This window comes from Heliconius melpomene, chromosome 14, assembly GCF_056956725.1.
Source record: "Heliconius melpomene rosina isolate 202511_hmr_F chromosome 14, ASM5695672v1, whole genome shotgun sequence".
Taxonomy (NCBI): domain Eukaryota; kingdom Metazoa; phylum Arthropoda; class Insecta; order Lepidoptera; family Nymphalidae; genus Heliconius; species Heliconius melpomene.
The window spans coordinates 5,319,114-5,340,486 of NC_140402.1; the positions used below are offsets into that span (position 1 = coordinate 5,319,114).

At 30.8% G+C, this 21,373-nt stretch overlaps 1 protein-coding gene and 1 non-coding gene across 4 annotated transcripts in view; one reads left to right on the forward strand and one right to left on the reverse strand.

Moving 5' to 3' along the window:
* Positions 1-21,373, reverse strand: part of LOC146532098 (uncharacterized) — a 53,048-nt gene that overhangs the window by 9,529 nt on the left and 22,146 nt on the right. Inside the window, exons 1-5 of one of the 3 annotated variants that reach the window (XM_085197063.1) lie at positions 20,421-20,531; positions 3,795-4,033; positions 3,274-3,420; positions 1,365-1,475; positions 707-840 (exon numbers count right to left, since the gene is read on the reverse strand). In XM_085197063.1, coding sequence (XP_085053189.1) covers positions 707-840; positions 1,365-1,475; positions 3,274-3,420; positions 3,795-3,909 — 507 coding nt within the window. In that variant the 5' untranslated portion in view covers positions 3,910-4,033; positions 20,421-20,531. Of the gene's footprint in view, positions 1-706; positions 841-1,364; positions 1,476-3,273; positions 3,421-3,794; positions 4,034-20,420; positions 20,532-21,373 lie in introns of those variants that run through there. The other 2 variants (XM_085197065.1, XM_085197064.1) reach the window with 2 other exon arrangements.
* On the forward strand, positions 1,228-1,299 carry TRNAE-CUC (transfer RNA glutamic acid (anticodon CUC)). The gene has a single exon. It is a non-coding gene; the product is annotated as a tRNA-Glu (tRNA).

Sequence of the window (21,373 nt, forward strand, 5' to 3'; positions counted from 1 at the left end):
CTTGAAAAACATGTATACTTTGCCCCCATAAGATATATAGAAAGACAACACATACTTATGTTGACTGCAATCGTCCTGTTAGCCAACAATGTTGAAAGCCATTGTGTATCGATGTTCAATTGTACCTTATCTTGAGGTGTTGTCAAAATTTTTATTTTATACCATAAGATGTTACTTCTTTATTTTTTTTAATTGTTAGACTTTATATTTTGTTAAAACAATATTTATTTTATTATCTGTCTTTTTTTTATAGTATTATTTTCTTAAGAGTCATCCCATGTGGCCAAAGACTGAAATTGTGACTTTAAGTTACTTAAATCGTTGTGATGCGTAAAGTTTAATAAAAAGCGATTTTATTTATATTGATTTTGTTTGATTAGAGGCTATTCATGTAAACTAAAACATAAAATTGTCTTCTTCCTTTAAAAAACAGACGGAATATGACCAATAAATACACTGGTCTGACAGACCCGACGTCCATATTTGTGTTATAAAAAAACCACGTCCATAGTTAAAGGTTAATAAATAATAATAATTACCTGTATTCCAGGTGTGGGGCACAAGCATGTGATGCCTCCAGAATCCGGTGGAAAGTGGGGAACAGAAGAGTCTTAATGGGAGTAAAGCGTTTTAACACTAGGTTCCCAGGTTCCTTCTGTTTCCACTGCTATGTGCGTAATACAGCGTGAAGCTATAAAAAACTTACCTGTAAATACGTGCTTCCTTCGTCTCTATATAATCCAAAAGGGACGTCATTGTCCACTAAATCTCGTAGCGTGACCCATCCAGATGGAGAGAGGTATTGGGCGCTGGTAACTGCACAGATTGCATCTTCTACATCTGCACATATACAATAAATACTGTAATTAATTATTTTTAATTAGATTAGACCTTTGTCGTTTGTGGGTTCGATCCCTACACGAGAGAGCTTCTGGTAGCTTCTCTACTTAATTCTGGTAGGAAGTCAAAAGCCAGCCGTTGAGTTCTGCTACTCAACACACAATTATTTTAATTATAACGATGACGCCTGGACAGTCCGATAGTAGATCCGTATGGGATTGCATAAGCTATTATAATATTCTTATTAGAAGCAGGTTTTTTTCTATCTTATATATTAGAAGCTGAGAATTGAAATATTTTACATTAAAATATTTAACATATTTTAATAAATATTAATATTTTTTTTATAGTATTCTTATGTTTATTATTTGTCCAATCAAATTCATCTCCGGTATGGTCTAGTGGCTAGGATACCTGGCTCTCACCCAGGAGGCTCGGGTTCGATTCCCGGTACCGGAAGCATTGTTTTTGGTATACGACATTATTTTTAATTTAGTTACGTTTAATTATATTTTGTAACTTACCTGTAAATATAATTTCTTTTGAAGGATAAATAATCTGCCCCTTTAGAGGCAAAAACACAAATGGAATTTGTGGCTTTGTCGATCCACGCCCAAATGTAGCCATCGGACATTCTGGAATGTAATAGTTTATATTTCGATTTATTTATTTTATGCATATATGTAAAAAACTTTTATGATGGAAAAGTGAGTAGTACGAGAGGTAGGGGAGACCTCGGTTGACCTTCGAAAACACAGTATCAAAGATACTGGAGGAAGGTCACGTAAACAGCATGAGGACCCCTCCGAGGGCATGTACGAAGAGGTTAATGACAGTGGACGAGGCGAAAGAGGTATGTAGAGACCGTAGCGATTGGCGCCCCGTTCTCTCTGTCAACCCCGGTAGGGATAAAGCATGAAGTTAAGTTACATGTAAGTACAACCATAAAAACTACTATAAAAATGAATAAAACTATATTATTGGACCAAATGGGCAATTATTATGCATCGAACAATAAAAGAAACAAGAACACGTAAATCAATATAGAAATCTCGGCGTAATCGTTACATAAATAAATATAAAAACCAACTTCCGAACCTCTTCTTATTTGAAGTCGGTTAAAAATGACATTTTAATAATATCGTATCTTCCGTTAAGACATGTCCCCCATTAACGCCTATTATATATGTTATTCCAATTAAACTTAACGTAGAGGCCATTTTGATTGACTTTGCAAGAATTTACCAGTCAAATTGAATAGCGACCCCTTCTCTATCTAGCAATTATGAGCAATAACCACACTGTAAAGCGACAATTACCTACTTGACTATGCAAAATGTACCATGAATGAGGTCAGTGGTGGCGCTAGGGCTGGCTGTAAATGCGACTGGTTGTGGTGTCGATACCCTCTTGAGGAAATTAAATTTCAATTCATATTTTCATTTCTTCGCTCTGCTGTCAAGACAACAGTGGAACTTCATGCCTGCTGAACTGTTCCCGACATGTATAACCTGGCCCTCTTTAAAGAACGGGTGAATAGGCAATATCTAGGCAAGCATGCTCCACCTTCGTTCGCATCGTCACTTACCACCAGGTGAGATAGCGGACAAATGCTTGTCTATCTACAATAAAAAAAAAACAAAGCCTCCTAACATTCAAATGCCTTCTAAATTTTAACGGAAAGTCGTGAACGGAGTGTCTTAACACTAGGTTCCCTCTGCCTACCCTGCTATGTGCGGGATAGAGCGTGAAGCTAATTCAATTTTTATTTTATTATTTTTTTGCCATGTATACCACTAAAATATACAAGTTCAAAATTCATGTCTTGACCCGCCATTGTCATGTCGATCTCGTATTGTATGTAACATGCTCATGTTTAATTAATAGGTAATTGCACAAGCACTTTCCACTTTCCACCAGTCTTAGTTCGGAGACGTCCCCTCTTAGAATAATGTCTCATTTTAAAACTACTGCCGAATTTTAATATGTAAAAGAGTGTTTAAAGTGTAGAAAGTGAGTGTAATGTGACGTAATGGAGAGTTAAAATACAATGCGGATTCGATATTACCTAATTTGTTTATAAATATTTGGACTTTTATTATTGTTTCTTAAATAATTTTAAGATATTAATAAAAAGCATATATTTACTTTATTTTAATTGAGAATAAAATATACGATATAATTATTTTGAATATTTTACAAAAGAATAGAGAATTATATGGAATGGAATATTTCCGAAATTAAATATTGAGATTGACAATAATAAAAACTATATTCATATTATCAATTTAATTTAAATTCAACTTTGAACTGTTAATAGATTTTTTCATTAGCATAGTTAAAATAAAAACACAATTACATTAGATGTACGTAAATAACACTAATATAATACTTAGTAAGAAAATTTTTTTTTGAGTAAAGTAAGTAGCTCACCTTCTATTTGGTTAACACAGACTTTCTGGTCCTCTCTGAAAGCTGGGGATTCCCTGCGACATTGACACACGCAGCCACTGCTACCCAAAGTGGCGAGTGCCGTGCCATGGCTCATCTCCATGCAGCGAGTTAGGCCACATTCTGTTCCTAAAAATGTTTAAATATGAATACATTCATAATTATAGTACTGATAATACATTTTTTCTTTTTTTTCTTCAGGTTCACGTCATATCGGGCATGTAGCAGGATAGGTAGAGGGAGCTTGCCCTTGGCCTCGTCACCAGTGTAAAGAAATGAAAATATTAAATATTTTATTTTCTCAACTGGGAATCGGACCAGTGCCATAGCCTGTTATATATATATGCCACTGTTAATTATTTTGAATTCAAATAGTATAAAGTTGTTAATAATATAAATTAAGTTTCTTTGCTCTGATAAATACAAATTATTTCCTGCAAATCTGCCATAAAAATATTTATAAGATCATCGTAGCGAAAATAAAAAAATCTTTAAATCCTTACCAACTAGTGAGAAAAGATCTCCAGATGCAAATCTTGTAATGTTTGCTAGCGCCATCTCTCCATTAGTATTTAAAACTTGGACAAACGTCATTGTGATAATAACTAGCAGCGCCATCTTTATGTAACTTCTTAAAACACAATATTCATCCAGTCATTTTCATACTGCTGTCATTAACCAGCTGTCGCCATTTTGTTTTTAGTCTAAAATGACAATTCATTTTATTTTTTTAATTTGTTATCTGTAACAAACAAAATTAAGATATAATATGGATGAACAAACAAAGTTAAGATATATGTAGATAATCTATTCATATAAAATAAATGCATCAAAATTCAAAGAGAAACTCATAAAACACGAAAGATTATTTAAATCTATTAAATGTTGAAAAATAATAGCTGTATAATTATTTATTTCCTTTGATTAAATACATAATCATGATCAAAAACAAGTTTCGATTGACTAAAAAAACTAAACGATGTTTCCTAATTCTTATCAGAACTGAAATTGAGTGTTGTTTTAAATTTAAATGTTAAAATTTATTTACTTGTGAGAGAAAATGAAATACTACTTTCGCATTCGATTTTATAAATTATGTATGAAATATATATTCGATATTTTATCTAACTTTTACATACCTACTTACTTGACACCGAATTTAGATTTTAAAATCCGTTTCACCTATAATATTTTCATTAAAATGTCGGTCGCAGTATTCTTTTAGATTATTCTTAGCCATATTGGTCTTATAACTAATATAACTTCATAAAATTAAAATATTATTAGAAACAACTACATTCTCAAAACCAAAATGCCGAGCTCATAAAGTCCAACAAGTTCCAGAAGCTATGAGAAACAATATATCTCTTATATGTTAAAAAACAATAAATGAGCAACGACAAAGAATTATTAATAATAAAAAACCTGTCCACGGCTTTGTTAAAATGGCGTTTAAATGAATGGCCAGTGTTAACAATATTTTATGTAAATAACGACATTATGTCGTTTCTACAATATGACAAAGACTTCCGATTGACAGTTATCGCCGAATATTTTAATACAAAACTATAGATAATCTATGCCTATGTTAACATATGGGGGGTCAGAGGTTTCTGCCACTAGCATGATGAAAGGGAACAATGTGAAGAATATAACAAATATATTTGGTATTATGTCTGTATCTTTTTGTTGAATCAATAATTTTATGTTATAAATAAATTGGTTTTGTTGGAATGGTCGTATGTTAATAGGTAAAATGATGATAGAGACATAAGAAATAGAGAGATATGGCACTACGTTCTACACTATACTGTCTTATAGTGGCGGAATTTAAATCGGTGGTGGTGGCCAGTGGGAATCGAACCTACAACCGCTGCGTTAGACACTGTGTCTCTAGTCGTTTGCTCATAATATTTTAGATGAGGTCATAAAAGTTAATTATTGTATGTTTTATTACTTAACACTATTATGCTTGTAACATCGTTAATAATTTACTTCCATTCTATTGAAGTAGATGGGCCTATACACGCCCACCCATTGATTTAGGCGAGATGGTATCTAGTTCAAGCTATTGTAATTTAATTAGGCATTATAACAATATAAAGACATTAATCGTTGGTATATTAACAATAAAAGAGTCACAATAAAGCATCTGTATTTATTTTTAGTTAAATATTTTTATAAATGTGAGTATTTTTTTTAATAGACAGATTATGACATAAGAATTTAAGAAAAAAAACATTATAATTCCATTTTATTGATGGCATTTATTGACGTCACATTTGAGGTCAAATAAGTAGAGTACCTAGTTATTATTAAATATGGATAGCTAATTTTAATAATATAGATTTTTTATAAGATATACCAAGAATCAATTAATAAGCTGATAATAAAAATATATACTTGTACATGCCATATTTTTCATTTACCTGTTTTATAAAAAAGTCAGCAAAGCAAAACGAGATATAGATATAGAGCTAACAGTATGAAAACCAAAAAACTAACTTCCTAAAACTTGTAATTTAAACAAATATTTAAATTCCTAATTATTTATTACTAAGTTTTTGTTTAAAATTATTTTTAAATGATGACAAGTCAAAAGCCAGCCATAATCCATAAATTACCAGAATAGAATAATCCGTTATACGAAACGGTTAGCTTTAAATATTGAATTCTAACGTCTGTTCGTTTTCGATTCTTAATAACTCACTAAATGAATTTTAAATATCGGAATATGTTATTCATTTCTATTTAAATCATTTTGTCTGAAATTAAAAATTTTACATATAATAAATTGCATATAATTTGGCGTTTGGAAAAAGATAGATTTGTATATCGAGAATAGACTTTATATATGTTATTATTTTTTTTCTCAGCTTTACGTTATATTCCGCATGTATGACGGTAGGCAGAGGGAACTTAGTGAGTGAGTAGACACTCCGATACCCACTTTCCGCCAAATTCTGGAGGCTTTGCAATAAGCGGCAGAATTCTTCACCAGAGCGGAGAAATTATTAAAGAATATTTCATTTCCCCGAGTGGGAATGGAAATCACAACTTGTCGCGTGCCCCTGCTTCACGGCTGGCCACAACCTTATATATTTTCTTTAATTTAATTTGAATCCAATAACTTACTAAACCATTCAACGTACTATGGTTAAATTATCTGTCCATAGCGAAATCAATAAACAAGTGAAAGAATTGACATCGCGGTAATAAAAGCGAATGCCGCACTCGATCTTAACCAGAGCGGCACTAACATTTGTAGTAGAGTATTAGTAGAGTCAATATAAATTCGCTATAAGTGGGAACCTAATTTGTAACCTTGTAATGATCGTAATTTAATGTTTTACTTAAATATTTGTATAAAATACGATTTTTTTTCAGGTTCTCGCTATAGCAGCCTAGGTAGAATTCTTGAGGAATTGTGTGTTATCACCAGATTAAAGAAATGAAAATATTAATACATGATAATTCATTTCCTCGAGTGGCAATCGAACCCACAACCATCGCTTTTCTACTCACACGCTTGTGCCACTGCGCCTCGACGGCCTCCAAGCCTGAAGAAGGGTAGTTAGAAGGAACTTAAATTCAAATTCAAATTCAAAATATTCTTTATTCAAATAGGCAATTATTATAAGCACTTTTGAATCGTCGATTGAACATATGAACAAAAAGCTACCACCGGTTCGGAAGGCAGTTCTGCTGAGAAGAGCCTTAAAGGTCACATTTCGCCTGCTGTGACTTGGATTGAGGAACCAAAACCTTTCTTCATCCACAATCTCTAATTTAATAAATCATTCATATACATATGCATGTGTTTATTAAGAAGTAAAACCTAATATAAAATAATGACATTATATAATTTTGCAACTCATATTATATAATGACTTTATTATAAGTATATTGAGAAACGAATGCTAAATGTAAAAATGTATGTATATATAGGTGTCAAGTAAGAAATAAAATAGTAAAACATTTAAAAAAATATAATATTAAAAAAATGCAATAAGAAACCGTCAAAAATCTTTTCAAAATGTTGTAGTTGGATAAACTGAATAATTATTTACTGAATAATTCGTATGGAAATAATATTTTTATAGAAAAAAATGCATTAATTAATTGGGTGTCACACCCAATAATTTAAATTATTTTTAATATAAATATAAGTTAAATAAAGACTAGGAATTTATATGGAAATCATATTTTTATAGAATAACTGCATTCTTAATCCGGTCAGTTGCATAAACAGTCGTCCTGAGCTTATCTTAGCTTAAATCTTTGCATATAAATTAAATAGTTTATTATATTGTGGACAGGAGAATTTAAATTTTAATAATTCTTCTATTTTAGCATAGAGCAGAGCAGACTGTAAACACGACGGTTGTGAGTTCCTTTGCTCTGGAAACAAGGCAAAGCATTGAATTCTGCTACTCAACACGCAATGCCTCGAGAATTCAGCGTAAAGTGGGGAACGGAATTGTCTTAATAGGAACGGAGTGACTTAACACTTGGTTCCCATGTTCCCTCTGCCTTTTGCTGTTTTGTGAAGGATACAGCGTAAAGCTAAAAACATTACAGAAACGTTCGTCTTACTTTGATCAAATTTTCGAGACCCTATTATTTCTGATGGTTTCCAATTTCAGAGAGACAGAGTAATGATTTCTGATTTTAATATTATTTCTTCAAATGAAAATTGAACCCGTAACCATAATATTATTATACACAATTTCCTACGTCGATGACTTGACGATGCATTTACTTAATATTTATATCTAAATACGATATTTAATTATAGATCATAAAATTATTTCCCATTCAATAAAATAAACGTTTTACTATCTTATAATATAACAGAAAAATCTAATTAAAAATATAATTTATCAAAAGATTTTATAGTTAAAAATAAAAAATACTTATCTATATTTTAAACGTTCAACTTTTATTTTAAAACGAAATGTTTAAAATATGTATAGAATACACATTTATTACTGTTGCTAAAAATTTATAGCACATTTTAGTACAAAATGGTAAAAACAAATGCGAAACAGTCGTTTGAATGTAAATTTATTGTTTTTGAACGTATAACGTTGATAGATATCTTAACTTTTATTACTGTGTTAATTTAAGCATATTTTATTAGTTAAGATTAGCGTTCATTGGAGAAATTAGTGCATTCTTCATATATCTATCTATTCTACATTTAGTTATAGTATAATCATTTTCGATGGTTAATATGGATATCTTTTCAAGGAAAGAAATAATATATATAATAATAGTTAAAGAATTATTAAAGAGGGTGAGAAGGGTGTTTAAAGAGAGCAATTTCTAAGGCTGTGGATTCTATTCCACCGGGGGTATTGAACTAACGTATATTTTCATTTCGTCGCTAGGGTAACCGAGCAACGTTCTGAATTTTTATTTTATTATACGAATATAATATAAAATATAATATAAAAGCAAATTCAATAGTAGATGTAGATTAATATATAATAAAAAAACCGTAAATATAAATATAAAAGATGAACTAAAACAAATTAGTAGAGACAGAAAAATAAATTAATGTAATTTAAATGTAATCAATAACATCTTAAATTTAAGTAGCCATATTTATTTATATTTTATTAAGATACCTTTATCGCCTTTATGCGTTAATGTGCTCATTAATAAAAATTGGCGTCTAATTTTTAAGCTGTGCTATACTAATCCGATATTTAAATGTAATAACATTTATTCATTTTTAAGACATTTTATAATAGATATTAAAGTAAGAGGCTAGTCTTGGCGCTGGGGCATAATGTGTGAATGTGAAGACAATAGGTTGTGTTCGAGGCAAAGCGCGGCGTTGAGATCCGCTACTCTATACGCATTGCCTGCAGAATTCAGAGGAAAATGAGAAACGAGTGTCTTAACACTAGGTTGCAACTGCCTACACTGCTACGTGCGAGATACAGCATGACGCTAAAAAAGAATAAAGGTTTATACTTATAATGCCAACAATTATATAAGTAATTGAATTCGTAAATAGTTATTGCAGTAATAAATAAATATGTATATAAATATTGCTTTGAGAAATAAATAAATAATAATAATCATTTAAAAAAATACTAAGTAATTATTTTTTTACATGGCAACAAATTTTCTTGAAAAAAAAACCAAACTAATTTTCTAAGAAATCTAATATGTTTACTTCCAATAAGTATAATCCAATTTATAATATGAGAAATCGAAATATCGAACATTAATTCACATGTTTGTGCTGACACGCAAATTTATTAATCACGAATTACGGTTTCTCACAAAAAAATCCGAATATTAAATTGTTACGAGTCGAAAAGTTACGGAAATCTTATAAATATTCAATTTTAGTTATTTACATTTCTAATAATAATTTACAATAATTAGGTATAATGTATTTGTGTAATAAGAGGGAAGTTTACAAGGACTGTATTAGCATAATATAGGCGTACGTTTACAAGGGAAGAAATCTTTTCTGATTTAGATAATAACAGCCATATCCATACTTATAATAAAATCGCAGCGGATCGTGTCTTTACATGAAAAAACATGTGTTTTTTCAGTTTGTCTGTGCGTTTATTCACGCTAATCTCAGAAACAAATTAAACGATTTCATTTCAGATTTCACTATTATAATTTAGCAAGCTCCCTTAACATTTAGTGTGTGTTTTACTTCAATAGGTGTATAAATAAAAAGTTATAGATACTAATTAAAAAGTGATTTTCTGCAAAATTGCTATAAATAAATTTGAAACTTTACTTTTCGATATGGGTATAGATATTATTTTAAAAATTATACAAACTTAATAATTATGGATCCCAAGCGGGCGAAGCCGCCAGTCGCTAGTATATAAAATATATATTATATTCTACAATTAATTATATTTCTTTCATAATTTAATAAAATAGGTTAACCATTTTAAATAGATAGTGGTTGATAACAGAAATAGGTCAAATACTCCTAGTCATCATCTCCAAGGGTGGCTATTACAACCGGTCTGGTAGCTGGTACTTATCCTTGCCCATTTTGTTCCCGCTACTTAAAACAGTTAGATTTATGGTTTAGATCCTTCATTATGCTTGCATTATAGAAGATCGTTGGCTTGATTGCAAGTCAATAATGAATTCGAATAGTAATTTTTATTAACTGTTGTTTTCTTGTTAATTTTTTTTTATGAAATAAAACGATTTTTTAACTATGTCAACACTGAAAATATTAGTTTTTTTTATTATTTCCTAAATTTAAAATTTTTCGTTCACCACTTTAAATTGTTACATAAGCTACGAAAGCCTTATATCTAAAACCCGTAAATATTTTCTACCAAAGTCTGTCTGTATATGAATGTATGTAGTATGTATATATTTTTATTTACACCTTAAAAGCTATTAACTGAGTACTAAATATGCATATATTATAATTATAAATAGATTATTAAAAAGAAAACATAAAAAAAAAGCTTAATTACAACTTTCCCTAGGCTGCGGCAAAAATATGAATATGAAAGTTGTTGTTGAACGCAATTACTTCGCTGTAATATCGTTACTAAATAAATAATACCTTCAAACCAGCTCCACGTTATGTCACTTAGGGGCTGACTGGAAAACTTAACGACTATTCCATTCTATATATATACCCAGGCTCATCAAATTATAGTTAAGGCTTAATTCTTAGATATGACGTTAAATGTACCCACAATCAATTATTACTAGCGTTGACAGAATTATATTTAAATTTTATCGAATAAAAGGAAAACTTAACAAAAAACCTAAGGAACGATCTTTAAATTATAACACCACTTAAAGGTTTTAAAAAGAAAACTTAAGAAATATGTTAATATTGAAAACTTCGAGATCTTTAACTGAGTATGAGATTTAAATATTTTAATAATTTTATATTATGTTGGCAACACCTTAATTTTATGGCTGTAAGCCGACATCCCTACGACGCTGGCTGGCATTCGTAACATAAAAAAAATTAAAAACATAGTTGTCAATTCTTGAGCTATAATAGAATTACAGAATGAATTAGGAAAAATGTAGAAAATTTATCATATTTTACAATCACAACTTATTACTATTCTTGTTTTACATTTTCATTTTAATATTAAAATTAATTTGTCGGATTTCCTAGTGACAGATCATAAACGTCGATAGTTTTGAAATATGGTGGCATAAAAAGTTTGTACTAAATAAATAACCGAATGGATTCAGAATACTGCTACAAAAACAACTTTCAAATATATTAGTAACTCACAATACGTAATGACATGGTAAATTCAGATTTCCATATCGACCGTTAGCCGTTATAAAATGATTTTTTAAATATATATATGTTTGCTAAAAGTGTTAAATCTAGTTACCGTTCAGTCAAAAAAAAAAATTAAAACTGATATTTTAAACATTTTATAGTGATCCGTGGTTATAGAACATTTTTTTAGCTTCACGCTCTTTCCCGCAAGGAATCTAAGTGCTATGTCACTCTGTTCAGGAAAAGCCAGTAATTTTTAACTTATTGGCTTCAGTACCTACACAAATATGTTTCTGTAATATAAATATCTACTAAAACATAGCTAAGATATAATCTATATATATAAAATCGAAAGGTCACTCACTCATCACGAAATCTCAGAAGCTACATATGCTAGGAATCTGAAATTTTGCATAGGAGTTACTTATAGGACGTAGGTGCTCGCTAAGACGGGAATTTGCAGTATTCGACTTCTAAGGGGTTGTTTTTGGGGTCGAAAGTTTGTATGAAACTTCGTTCCTACAAATGCTAGGAGTCTCAAATTTTGCATAGACGTCACTAGGACGTAGTCATGGAGACAGAAATTAATAATAACATAGTTCACGCGGGTGTAACCGCGAGCGGGCCGCTAGTAAATAATATATATTAACAACACACTATGTAAGGTGACAAATGATGTTTAAAATCAAATAAAACGTATTAACAATTAATTGTTCTATTAAAAGGTAGCTTGATGGGCCTAATATTTTTATTGTATATCCTCAGGGTAAAATGGATATACTCAATTGATTTCGCTTATGGCGTCCATATTTCATATTAAGTTAATAGATATTAATAGAGGTGATCGTGGTGAAGTGGTACAAATAAGTAACGCCCGCGACGCGACAGGTTGTGTGTGTTTCGATTACCACTTGAAGAAATTAAATATTTAATATTTAATTTCTTTTTGCTTTGGTCGAGGCAAAGCGCAGCGTTAGGTTCCGTCGATCAATAGGCAATGCCTGGAAAAATCGCCTGAAAGTTGGTTACAGAGTGTAAATTTTTATAACTAATTGATTTTTAAAACATCTACCTACATATTTATAATTTATGTAGTCGTAGTTGCACACATGATATAAAAATATTTTTTTATTTATTTTAAGAATTATTTTAATATACGTAAAATACAAGAACAACTATTTCGAAAATCGCTTTTTTATCAATTAATGGTAATTTATATTGCAAATTCTGTAATATTAGTAGATATTCCAAATATTTGTATAGATATTAAATTAATGGCGCCACCAATATTACTTTTTATTAATAAATACGGTTGAAGTATCATCTTACAATTATAATATATTATTTTAATTTTAATTTCGCTTAAATTATTAAAATATGCATAGACATTTTCTATTATTCCGAAAGCTAAACAAGACTCATTAGTTACTTTTATCTTCGTATATAACTAATAGACAAATAAAAACACTGTTATAAAGAAATCTGCATAATATATAGCGGTTCTAGTTGTACGAGTATACTGTTTTTAATATTTATTTAAATATAAATGTAGCACAATGGAGATTTTAAGTAAATGAAAATGCAATATGAAATAAAGCTATTAATATATAAATTGATTGACATCAACTTATTTTAACTGATTAATATTTATTGATTTTAAAACATATTAGAGTAGATGTTTCGTTTTTAGGGTCCCGTAGTTCAAAAGGTAAACACGGAACCCTTATAGGATCACTTGGTTGTCGATCTGTCAAGACCATCTCGAAATTACATGGAAGTATCAAGCTGAAATAGAGATACATCGATTTTGCTGCATTTTCTATGGAACTAGCCGCGGAATCAAAATCTATAGGATCCCATGGACCTAGTTATGAAATTTGGCACGAAATCTACTTCGTTCTCAAACTTACAATACAAAAATATATTTCAAACTCATATTTATAGTTCATTTAATACAAAATGAGTGCATTATGCCCGGAAACTTGAGTTGGTAATTTTTCTAAGTTATACTTCCCGTTGACCTATATTAATAATCGACCTAAAATTGAATCCTGAAACTGGTACGGAAGCCTCGGTGAGCGAGTCCGACTCGCTTTTAACCGGTCTTTTTATTATTACTAAATTGTTAGTTAATTTAAAACTGAATTTAAAAGAACAAATAATCTCCGAGGCCGTTGCGGCGCAGTAGCACAACGGTTTGACTGTAGCGCGACGGTTGTCGATGTGAGTTCGATCCCCACTCGAGCAAATGAAATATTTATTTACATTTATATTTTCATTTCTTCGCTCTGGTGTCGAGGCAAATATCGGCATTATAGTTCCACCACTCAACACGCAATGCATCCAAAATTCGGCGAAAAATGGGGAACGAAGTGTTTTAACACTAGATTCCCTCTGCCTACCCTGCTGTTTGCGGGATACAGCGTAAAGCTGATTTAATTTTAATTCAATTTTAATAATCTCCAAAAAATACCTATTACCTTACATATTTCATTATATAAACATATCGTGCTTTCCCAATATAAAACTAAAGTATACATAATTTTATAACCAACAGAGATAATCCGAGCCACAAGTACCTACCTATATAACGATTGAATACACGGAAACTATTATATTTCATAATTACCGGTAAGCATTACCAACGGGAGCGGTAACACGAGTTGCGATTGTTCACTAACACCTCGGCTTATTAAGCAAATACATTACCCCTTTCTCATGATTGTCAGTTAAATAATAAGCGAAATGGGTTTATTATGTTTTGTTAACGACAAGTATTTATAGGTGTTAAAATCTTAGGTTGAAAAGTATATATAATATTGTGTTCATTTTGATTCATTTTCGACCCCCTGAATTGGTTATTTACTAATCCGTCTAAAGCTGTCATGGCGCAGCACTAGCGTATGATTGTCAACGCAAAGGTAGTGCGTTCGTTTCCCATTTGGCGGAATTAATTATTTATTATTTTCATTTTCTCGCTCTGGTAACATGGCGATGATTTCTGCAACTTAACGAGCGATAACTCGGAGGAAGGAAGAAGGAAATGGAGTATCTTAATACGAGGTTCCCTTCGCCTACCCTGTTATAAGTATATCACCTAAGGAAGGAAGAACTTACGACTAAGCTTTACTAAAAAGCTGTCTAGTCTTATACCACAACCTTATTTATTTTCATTGGTAAATTGTTATAACAAAGTGATGTAAATCAGTAAGTGCCATAGATTGTCATAACTTGTTGACAGCATTGAATATAAATCTAAAACTATTATTTATATGAAATTTTATTGTATTTATTCTATAAAACGGTAAATATAAGTGACGATAAGATTTTAATTAGTTTGGTATGAAGATATGTTTAAAAACTGCCAATAAAAATTTATCTATAAGTACTTAGTCTGGCCATAAATACTGTTACAATTAAAAATAAAATAAATATTACTTTTGAAATTTTGAATATGGAATCTGTCATTTTAATGCGATTGTTAGTTGTGTTTTCTTATTTTCGCGCCAATTTAATGTTAAATATTTTGTGATATTAAAATGGACTGGTGTGATAAAGAGAACTGAATCGTTGTAATTGCATTACATAAAGTACGTATACTAATTAAATACTACTTTTAAAATCCTCCATATTGCTTATATAAGCTTGATATTAGTCAAATGTTTCTATATCTGGCTTTTGATAAAAACAATGAAGATTTGTGTTAGTCCCAACGGTGTGCCCATTTCAGATCTGCACCAAAATTTTTGTTAAAGTTGCTATAAAACATTTTTCTTAACTATAAAGTTATTTTAGCTAAGCATAATTTAATATTTCAGTTAAAACTAATTACCAATATTTATAGTATCCATAATATCCTAATGCGTAATAAGAAATGACATTTATTATGTGTTAACCTCTGCACGTTATAAAATAGTTTGGTCGACGATCAGTTGCCTTAAAAGCTTACTGCCCGAAAGCGTCACCTTTAACCGGCATGTATCTTTTTACGATGGTTATAAAGAAAATAAATAGTAATTTACGCGGTACTTACTGCTATATATAAATCGTATTTTAAAAGTGGATAACATTACCTCTTTCTTTAAATTTTTTTTCTAGCTTTACACTGTGTTAAGACACTCCGCTTTCCGTGGCTAAACGCCGCGCTATTGCCTTGGTACCAGAGCGAAGAAATTAAAATATCAATAAATAATAATTCATTCCCTCGAGTGGAAATCGAACCCACAACCGTCGCGTTACACTCACACGCCCGCGCCATGAATGTTTCGTTCTTAGAACAAACTCTTTAAAAAAATCTGTATACACTTATGATTTTATTACTTATTTTAGTATTTAATACTAAACTTGAACTTTTTTCTATTTTTGGGTCCAATCCTGTAAAGACGATATCGCGAACAAGGGCAAATAATACATATTTATTTCTATAGACGTAATCAATATACGAAAGAAATTGAATGTATTAAAAAAAGTTGAATATTTTACACAATAACTTAAAGTCAAAATTGATTTTACGTAGATAACTCAAAGTTTTGTACTCTAACTGTTATTTATAATAAATAATAATAGATCCTAAACATACGTTAAAGCCGGGATAGTGGGGTATAAATCCTATACCTGTGTCGATATAATAATTAAATTTCAGTATTTAATGGTCTTAGACGATGCAAAAAATAGAAATAAAATTTTATGGGATCAATGACCATAAATATTAACGTTGAGTAACTGTCTTCCTATATTTAACAACTTAGGCTTTTAAAAACTTATTGATACTTTTTTTAGCTTCACTCTGTATCCCACACACCAGGGGAGGGTAGGCAGAGGGAACGTAGTGTTGAGACACTCCTTTCACCATTTTCCGGCGAGTTGAGGAGGCATTACGTGTTAAGTGACAGAACTTAACGCCACACTTTGCCTCGATACTATGGCGTAAAGAATAATTTTAAAAAAAATGTTGTTACAATAACGTTATTACCGCTTCGTCAAAATTACCATTAACATTTAATGATTTGGTAAAACCATCTCATCAACTTCCAATTTCCACATAAAACATATGCATATTTAGTATATCGCGCATAATTCTATGAGGTGAAGAAGTGACACACTGACAGACCTTGGATATTTATTTTCAATGGTTATTTAAATATATATAATGAACAATTTACAAGCCATAGATGATTGGTGCCAATCGGAGTATATCGGATTTCTAAGCGGACGATACCGATGAACGATAGTTTGCATATTTATTATACAGTATAATTCATGTATTTCTCTTCTTATGTAAAGAATGCACCTTGGTCGTTTCCATTTTATTGATATTATTTAAAATAAATAAATAGAAATTTTATTATTATATTAAAATCATCATAAAATGTTTATGTTTGAAATGAATATTCAAAAATCCAGTTTCGAATGGAAAGTTGGTAAATATTATTATTTCAGGATTATTATGTACATAAGTGTAGGAAGGAAACGTAAAGCTCTTAGGATATATTATATAAATGGTTATATAATTGTTACAGAATGAATGTAACGCCGTATTTATTCATTATTCTTAATATTAATGTAGAGGCACAGGCGTGTTACTGTAAGCTCGACAGGTTGTGGGTTCGATTCCCTCTCGAAGCAATGAACCATTTAATATTTTCATTTCTTCGCTCGGGTGTCGAAATGCAATGCCTCGAGAATTCGGCGGAAAACGGGGAGCGGAGTGTCTTAACTCTTAACTCTACGCTTTCTCTGCTTACCCTGCTACGTCCACCCAAATGACTGCATGAAGCTGAACAAAAATTGAGATATGGTGGCTTACTTGTGATATTTTAAAATTCATAAGTCATAAATTTGAAAATATTATAAAATATATATACAAATTGAATCATTATATTTCCCATAACTCTAACCGACATCTGCCATGGTTATTTTTAATTAAAATGTAAAAATATTCATATAAGTATAATTTCGTTCTACACTAGTAGTAGGCTATAATTAAAATTCTAAATAAAAATTGACGCCGCTGTGATGGTACATTTAAAATATTGGTTGCTATCTACGATAAGCGGGGTTTTAAATTTTGAAATATGAAAGCTGGTTTAGATTTAATTTACAAATTGCGTAATTCAGTTCCGCGCCTACATAAAGGTCCCAGTGTCCATAATATATAAATAATATTATTTTTAAATATACTCGTATGGAGGGTGAAAGAAATTTGAGATATATGTAAAATTTTGCCTTCACTAAAGAAAAAAATATGAATTCCTGTCTGCCGAACGTGGTACATATATCTAAGATACCGGTAAGTAGAGTTCCAGACAATTGAAATTATGTCAATGTTTCTGTCGTAAAGAAAAATATGACATTATTATTCTTTTTTAACTTCACAGTTTATCCCTTGTGGGGTAGCGAGAGAGAACGGAGTGCCAAACACTACGGCGAATTGTTTTGTTGGCATTTGATAATTGGCTTGCTTGTAACAACCCTAGCGAGCCTTATCTAGGGTAGCGCATCGACCGCGAGTACAATGTTAGGGGGTCGGATCCCCCGAGATGAAGCGCACCAGATAACTGGTGTGATAAGTGGTGATGAACGCGGCGTTAGGTACCGCCACCCAATACAAAATATCCAGGGCGGAAAAGAGGAAGAGTCTATAGTCTATATATATTTAAAATAATGCTCCCATAAAACCAGATTAAATTTATTTGCTAAATACATATGTTAACAGTGATTTTGTTATTGTAACTTATTTTGCAACTTTCTTAATCCTAATTTAAAATTATTTAGAAACATCTTATGTAAATACATAGATGAATATTTTAATATTTAAATGTAATTTTAAAGTGATTGTGCTAATAATAAAATCATATAATAAAAAACTTTATTACTATGATTTTACTGATATTGTTATTAGGAATAAAAATGTCGAAAAATAGAAATTGTATTTTTTATATAACAATCATAGTGGGAACCGGAGTGTCTTAACACTAGCATTCCTCAGCCTCCCTGCTGAGCGCGGGATACCGCGTGAAGTTGATTTGCTATAACAGTAATATAAGATATATATAAAATAGGATATCTATATATATAAAATCGAAAGGTCACTCACTCATCACGAAATCTCAGAAACTACATGTGCTAGGAAACTCAAATTTTGCATAGGAGTTATTTATAGGACACTACGTCCTCGCTCGCTAAGATGGGAATTTGCAATATTCGACTTCTAAGGGGTTGTTTTTGGGATTGAAAGTTTGTATGAAACTTCGTTACTACAAATGCTAAGAGTCTCAAATTTTGCATGGACATCACTTATAGGACGTAGTTACTCATTCATGGAGACAGAAATTATTTATAACGCAGGCGAAGCCTCGGTCGGGCCGCTAGTATATATATATATATATATATATATATATATATATATATATATATATATATATATGTATGTATAAGATATATATTGTGAGGCTATGTGAAAATTATCTTATTATAAGAGTAAGCATACAAAAAGTATACCAATATCTCGTGTGATGGATGACATGTTGACGTGTTGAAGAACAAACGATTTCTTTACCAACGTAAGGCTCCAAAGCATTGTTAAATTATCTTACTATACGTAACCATGAAAATTAAGAAAGTTTTAAAATATTAATTTATAATATAAAAAAAAAAGAATATCCGAATATACAAGTTGTGGGTACGATTCCTACTCGAGAAAATTAAATATTTAATATTTTTTCCACGCTCTAATAACGAGCTACGGCGTTGAGTTACGCCACTCAATTCTCAATGCCTCCAGAATTCGGAAAGTGGGGAACGGAAGTATTATGAAAACAGAGTGTCTTAAAACTAGATCCTCAGGTTCCCTCTTCCTACCCTGTGCGAAATACAGAGTGAAGTTAATAACGAATATTTACGTATACTAATATTAATATTTTTATTTACCGAATAGGTATACTCAGTTACTCCAAATTAATTCACAAATCGAAATGGTTTAGCTTGTAATTTGGACATTAATTAGAAATTAGCATTATTTATTAAATTTAAATACTAAATATAAAATATAATTTACGACAAAATGATTTCAGAGCTAAATCCAGAAATCAATAGATTCTAAGAAATAGACCATATATCACAGTCACGTTATCTTAAGTTTATTGAACTTTAAAATAGATAATTCATATAAGTTATAAACATATTCCAAGTCTGAAAGAGAGAGATAAAGAGAGAGTGAGATCGCTTCTTATTTTTTGCTTGTTATGTATATTAATTATATCGATTTGGATGTTCGCTATTATACACTATGGCACTTCAACTAAGATATCTTGACCCGGACGTAGAGTTAATACACAATTTACAGATATTAACTGTTTATTAAAATCAATCGTTAATTTTGATAGAGTTAGTTTAATATAAAACGATACTGTACCGCAAATAAACAATATTTAGTACAATAGTTATTTCGGTAATGACATGAGATAAATGTCTTTTATCTTAATAAGAAAACAAACAAGAAAAAAATCGCTATATCTCGCATTTAGCTAGGTATGCAAAAGGACCCTAGTGCTTAGACACTCTGCTCCCCACTTTCCGATTACTGGAGGTATTGCGTGTTGAGTGGCGGAACCATAAGCCTGCCTCGACACTAGAATGAAGAAATGAAAATATTTCATAATTAATTTTCTCGAGCGGGAGTCGAACCCATAACAATTTATAGTCACATGCTTGCACCCATGCGCCACTATTTCTCTAATATTAAAGTAAGCAGAATAATAGCAGTATTCACTGAAATTACACATATATTCCCTAAACTAAACCGACAAAAAAAAATGCAAAAAAAAAACTGCACACACATAAAAGAAAAAAAAAACAAACTTACACACAATTTCCAATCACACTAGAACAACAAAACACTAAAAACACACACATATAAAAAACGCGAATCTACCGACATGGACGCGTGGTGGTACTCGCGCGGCCTTCAAACAAATGTTACTTTTCATCAATTCTACTCTATACTACTATGCCCTACGCGGTCTCGGTGTCGATAATTCTAAATCAAATTGATACTTGATATTTTTTGAACAATTGATATTTTTTGGGAATCACTCCATAAAATTAGGAGTAAACTGGCTTATAAAGTTAAATAATAGTATTATATCGAATCTTGTTGTAACTTTTTGTAACTTAGAATTTACTTTTATGCAGTTTTAGTTGTAAGGACAAAATTTTTTATTTTTTTTTTAGACTGTGATTGTTATTAGGTAATCTTTTTCTCACACATAAATATTTGCATGTGGAGTTTATCGTAACAAACATATGTATAGTTCTTATTTTTTTTTTTTTAAGTATATATATACCAAACTTACAAAGCTGTACTGTACCTATGTGATAAACCAAATAAATAAATAAATAAATAAATCAGCTTCACGCTGTATCCCGCACACAGCAGGGTAGGCAGCGGGATCTTAGTGTTAAGACACTCCGTTCTCCACTTTTCGCCGTTTCCGTTCTCCAATTTTGTAGGCATTGCGTGTTGACAACAGAGCGAAGAAATGGAAATATAAATTTCAGTAAATGTTTCATTTCCTCGAGTGGGCATCGAACCCACAACCAGTCGCGTTGACAGCCACGCTTTGTGCTCCTGCACCATGAATGACGAGCTGGTCGATAATTCTAATACTATTTTATGAGGTAGCCCTAAAAATTTATGTGAATGAGGCCATTTGGTTTTGAGGGCACTAATCAATGTTTACTAATATAGTGGTTACCCACAAATATTATTAAAAATAGGTATAAAAGAAATTTTTCTTATACATATATTATTATTTT